Source organism: Astyanax mexicanus, chromosome 21 (genome assembly GCF_023375975.1).
Source record: "Astyanax mexicanus isolate ESR-SI-001 chromosome 21, AstMex3_surface, whole genome shotgun sequence".
Classification (NCBI taxonomy): Eukaryota; Metazoa; Chordata; class Actinopteri; order Characiformes; family Acestrorhamphidae; genus Astyanax; species Astyanax mexicanus.
Genome location: NC_064428.1, coordinates 24,413,155 through 24,419,154, shown reverse-complemented (window position 1 = coordinate 24,419,154; position 6,000 = coordinate 24,413,155). Strand labels below are relative to the sequence as shown.

The window sequence follows — 6,000 nt, the reverse complement described above, 5'->3', positions numbered from 1 at the left end:
TGGTTCAGGCTCGCTGTGGTTATAATGAAATCTAAATCACGGCGGCTAATTGGGTTTAATCAGAGAAAGCGCGGCGAGCCGGGGACCAAACCCGACGTCCTGTTGATTTGGGTGAATAAGTGCAATTTTCAGCGCGCTGATTTTAACAGCCACTAATTTCTTTTTCTTTCTTTCTTTTTTCTTGTCCCCTTTTTTCTCTTCCTCTCAGCTGTACAGTTCCTTTGACTTTGGACGGAAGTGGCAGCTCGTTCACGAGCGAGTGACCCCCAATCGCTTCTACTGGTAGGTGCCGCTTCCACAATCACACCTCAGTGAAGCTTTGCTTAGCGATCGGCGATGAATTTAGCCTTTTGTCAGTAGGGACCACACTCACATATACCCTTTATTTTAAAAGTAAGGGTGCTACAAAGTGTTCTTTGAGCAAAAAGCACTATTTATTTTCACGAGCACCTTCTTATTACCTGGTTTTCACTTATTTATCACACACTTTCAAACTATTTCATACTTTAAAAATTTCAAGAAGTGCTCTAAACTGCTCAGCCAAATGGCCAATAAGGTCGTATTGTACCTTTCCGATTTGGACATTTACTATGCCTTCCACTGCGCCGTTTAAATAGCAACGGTGCTCATGAATATACCTACACTGATGGGTGTGGTGGTCTGGAAGTGAGGTGTGTTGAGGTACATTTCTGGTGTAGTACTATCTTGGCAGCGGAAAACACAGATGCGCCACTGACTGACTTAAACCCTGACAACAGTCATCAAGCAGACCTTCATTGCTACAATATCTTCGCAGTGTAAATGAGCAGCTCAGGTTCCTCTGCTGAGAAGCACAGAAGCATTGAACTGTTAGGATAACAATCCGCCAAAGTCAGAGTGCATTTGGCTCTTAAAGGGCACGTCAAGTGACACACTGATTGTTTCATTTTAAGAACTTTAAGAGAAGCGTGCTAAACTGCACAGCCAAATTGTCACTAAGGTCATATTGTACCTTTCCGATTTGGAACCCTTAGACAGGTTACGGTTTCTTTTTCCATTTCCATTTACTACACTGCCCACCTGCACCGTTTAAATAGCAACAGTGCTTGTGAATATACTGACACCGATGGGCGTGTTGGTCTGGAAGTGATGTGCGTTGAGGTACATCTTGGTGGCGGAAAACACAAATGCACCACTGACTGACTTGAACCCTGACAACAGTCACCAAGCAGATGTTCATTGCTACAGTATCTTCGCAGTGTAAATGAGGACGACCTCAGGTTCCTCTGCTGAGAAGCGCAGAAGCATTGCCCTGTTAAGATAGCAATCCGCCGACGTCAGAGAATTTATTTATTTTGAGAATTTATTTATTTATTTATTTTGAGAACTTTAGGAACCTTAAGAACTTTGGGAAGCGCTCTAAACTGCACAGCCAAATGGTCACTGAGGTCATATTGTACCTTTCCGATTTGGCCCCCTTAGACTGGTTACAGTTTCTTTTTCCATTTACTGTGTTGTTAAATCTGAACCCAGAGTGAAATTCTGGTTCCTACATTTCTGCTCTGATTTCACAGAGTTAGCAAGTTAGCATGCTCATTAGCATGCTACTGGCCTCATCCAATAAATCCCTACTGGACTCAACCACAGCAAAAGCACTTTGACTAGCAGTCTCGCATCTCTTTTTCTATTGGCCTTATCCCAAATCACTTCTGCAGCACTAGCAATGCTAGCTACGTGTGTTCTCCAGCATCACAGCTAAACCATGCTGGCAAGTCTCAGTTAGCCAATCAGCGAATCCCAACTGTCATTAAGTGGAAGGTTAACCCTCCATACCCAGAACCGCTCAGACCTGCAGTGGGAATGTGGCCTCAGTGACAGTTAAAGGAAATGTTGCTCACAAAAGATGATGGACAAAACTGACAAAAAAGGTTCAGACTTCAGAAGAAACCACAGAGAAAAGCAGGAATCTGTAAACCACAATTCACAAACAGAGAGAACCTGTTTCATTAGCCTGCCTTCCTCAACTCACCTCATCCTCTAGATGTTTGTGCATGACTTCACTCAACTGCTGCATACGGCCTCTCACACACCAACCAGAAAGAGTGAGTCATACCAGAGAGAGAAAAAGAGAGAGAGAGAGACAGAGAGAGAGCAGGAGAGAGAGACTACGTCTCATAGACTCAGAGAGAGAGAGACTTCAAGATAAGGAAAAGAGAGAGAGAGCAAAAGAGAGAGAGACTGTCTCTCATAGAGTCAGAGAGAGATTGAGGTAATGCAGAGAGAGAGAGAGACTGCCTCGTATAGACTCAGAGAGAGAGAGACTGCCTCTCATAGAGTCAGTGAGAGATCAAGGTAAGGCAGAAAGAGAGAGAGCAGGAAAGAGAGAGACTGCCTCTTTTAGAGTCAGAGAGAGACACCGCCTCTCATAGTCAGAGAGAGAGGCTGCCTCTCATAGAGTCAGAGAGAGAGAGAAACTGCCTCTCATAGAGTCAGAGAGAGAGAGAGACTGCCTCTCATAGAGTCAGAGAGAGAGAGAGAAACTGCCTCTCATAGAGTCAGAGAGAGAGAGAGAGAGACTGCCTCTCATAGAGTCAGTGAGAGATCGAGTTAAGGCAGAGAGAGAGAGACTGCTTCTCATAGAATCAGAGAGAGATTGAGATAACACACAGAGAAAAAGAGCGAGAGAGAGAGAGAGAGAAAGAGAGAGCAAGATAAAGTGCAAAGAGAGAACGCAAGAGAAAGAGACTGCCTCTCAATGAGTCAGAGAGAGAGAGAGAGAGAGAGAGAATAAATGCATACATCAGTGTGTGAAGTGGAATGTGTAATAAGGTGGGCTGTAGTTTCTCATTCACTCTGGTCACATGGCCCCTCGGGTGTTTTCCCCGTGTGAGAAATGCAGCATCATCACATTCGCACGACAGCAATCACACACCCCCGACTGCAGTGTACAGCGCCGGTCAAAAGTCTGGACACAGATCACTGGATGTGACAGAGAGGACCCTATTATATACCCTGTGCAAGGCACGTCACAATGCTCATTGTGATCTTACACCCCTGTCAGAAGTCTATTTTCACGCGCACCTGGCTCCTTAAAGGGAATGGCAAGTGACTCGCTGATTATTCACGTTTATTTCATGTTACGTGCAAGGAGTATTTTCTGCATTCTCATGATACCAAAGACACACCTACACATCTATGCCAGGTCACCTTTTAATCGCTAAAATAGGGCTAATAGTGATCACTGAAAAAATGATAGTAACGCACCAAAAAGAAGTTGAAAGCCCTGCCATGAGACGCAACACATATCGCTGAACCATTAGTGTCCACAGTATCACTACTAGGGGTGACTGACTTTCACAGTATGGTACAGTCATGGATTGACATGGATTGACATCCTCACTACAGACATCCCAAGTTGCAAAAGTTGATTTCAGGGAGGTTACCCCCCCCCCACACATCACCCCCCACCCCCCACCCCCCCCGCCAAAAAAAACAAAACAAGACAAAACTTGCACACACACCAAAGGATAACGAAACTTTACTTTTATATTAATTAATTTTACGTTTTTTAAATTAAATGTAGAGTATTGAGAGGTGCAATTAAATGAGTTTTATCTTTTTTTTCTTTTTGGAAGGCCCTGCCTCTGCTTTCCTTTATTTGACAAAAATAGACAGTTACAATATCACAAAAAATTGCACAACATCAAAAACATTTCATATCATATTACAATAATTATTAATATTGCCTCCGCCATGATCTGCTTTCTCTCACTCACTGAACAAATCCTGTCCGGGAGGGGGGGGGGGGGAACACTGCCCGCCCACACTAAAAACTGATTGGCTGTCTCACAGACACTTTGCAGAGAACAGGCCAATCAGAACCCTCTCTGTTTTCTCTCTCTCCTTCCCACACGCAATTAGAGAAAAAAAGTCTGTCGCCTGTGTGAGCGTTTGGGGCGCTCGTTCTGAATTCCGGGAGATTATATGTGACTCGCGGGAGTCAGGGAGCCGCTACCGAAATGCGGGAGACTCCCGCAGCTTCAGGGAGACTTGGTTTGTCTGCTCACTACATATTCAAACCCAACCATCATCAGATCCTAAATATAAGCTGGACTTGCTGCTAAATACAATACAATACAGAACCAGTCTGTAACCAAGGCAACAACAACGTCTAGCTAATGGAAAGCCTTGATGGCATGGCTGGTTTCTCAGCAAGAGGTCCACTACCCATTTCAAAATAGCCTCAGAGAGTCTTTTAATAGGCATTCTTGTGCCCTCTTGTGGCAATCAGAGTCTAATCAGACCACACATTTTTTTTGGTACCTGACTGATTCTTCTGGGGGAATCTAAAGGATGTTTAAATCCAGGTCTGAACAGAACAGCTGGAATTGGTGTGTTAGCGAGAAGCGCTATGTTTAGCTTAGCGACGCAGATGCTACACTCGACCCATTTGAATGGGATAAATTCCGCCTTCTCCTAGCCACTAAAGCACAATGATGATGGATCGAGCCGCTAACAGAAGCAGGAGAGTTGTTTCTGTAGGAACTGAGCCGACACTTACACAAAGCAGGTGCTACTTTCATTTACACACGCACACACACACGCATGTACACACACACACACACACGCACAGAGGCACGCACACTGAGAGAGCAATGCTAAAGTCTGAAATGCAGGTGCTATCATTCGCATTTTCCAATTATACTGTCTCACCTCACACGCGAGTACACACACACACACACATACACACACACTAGCATGTGCAGTAGAGGATCTCTGCTCTCGCGCTGTGTTGTGATAAGTGATAAACAACAGCGCAATTCCGTCCCCCATCAGGAGACATTTGGGGAAATGGCAGCACATAAAGGGTAGCAGTCGACTTTTATTGCAGCTGCAGAAATGGAGGTAAAATAAGATGTGTATTAGTGTGTGTGTGTGTGTGTGTGTGTGATAACACTGTGCTGTGTGTGTGTGTGTGTATGTGTGTGTGTGTGCTGCAGGTCAGTGAGTGGTCTGGACCGGGAGGCTGATCTGGTGCACGTGGAGGCACACACTGCAGATGGCCGTGAGTAACACGCTCTCTCTCTCTCTCTCTCTCTCTCTCTTTTCTCCCTCTTTGTCTCGTTGTCTCTCATGCCTCATCATTTATTCATTCATTCATTCATTCACTATTATTTTCTATCCATTATTTATTTTTATTAATTAATTTATTTATTTATTGATTGATTGGTTGATTGATTCATTTATTCTCTAACATTTATGCAATATTTCTATCTATGCATTAACATCTATGCATGATTTCTTCTCATTATTTCTGTTAATTCATTTATTCATTATTTCATTCATTCATTCATGTCAGTCACTCATTTTCAATCAATTATTCATTCATTCATTCATTCACTATCATTTACTATCCATTATTTCTTCTCATTCATTCATTCACTATCATTTACTATCCATTATTTCTTCTCATTCATTCATTCACTATCATTTACTATCCATTATTTCTTCTCATTCATTCATTCACTATCATTAACTATCCATAATTTCTCCTCATTCATTCATTCATTCGTTCATTCATTCATTCATTCATTCACACATTCATTTTCAATCACTTATTCTTTCTCATTCATTCATTCATTCATTCATTCATTCATTCACACATTCGTTTTCAATCACTTATTCTTTCTCATTCATTCATTCATTCATACATTCACTATCATTTACTATCCATTATCTCTTTTCATAATGTCTTTCATTCATTCATGCATTCATTCATTCATCCATTCAATCGATCACTCATTTTCAATCAATTATTATTTCTCATTATTTAATTAATTAATTATTCATTCATTCATTCATTCATTCATGTACTATGCATTATTTTGTCTGATTGTGTTTTTCTGTTCATTTATTCATTCATTCAGTCAGTCATTTTTTTATCATTAATCATTTCCCATTAATTTATTAATTCATGAATCCATTAATTTAATCGCTGTCATTTTCAATTAACTATTCATT

At 41.9% G+C, this 6,000-nt stretch overlaps 1 protein-coding gene across 1 annotated transcript in view; it reads left to right on the top strand.

Annotated features, from left to right (window-relative positions):
• sorcs3 (sortilin related VPS10 domain containing receptor 3) overlaps positions 1–6,000 on the top strand; it is a 469,314-nt gene that overhangs the window by 341,377 nt on the left and 121,937 nt on the right. Inside the window, exons 5-6 of the mRNA XM_049469785.1 lie at positions 209–282; positions 4,980–5,044. Coding sequence (XP_049325742.1) covers positions 209–282; positions 4,980–5,044 — 139 coding nt within the window. The remainder of the gene's footprint in view (positions 1–208; positions 283–4,979; positions 5,045–6,000) is intronic.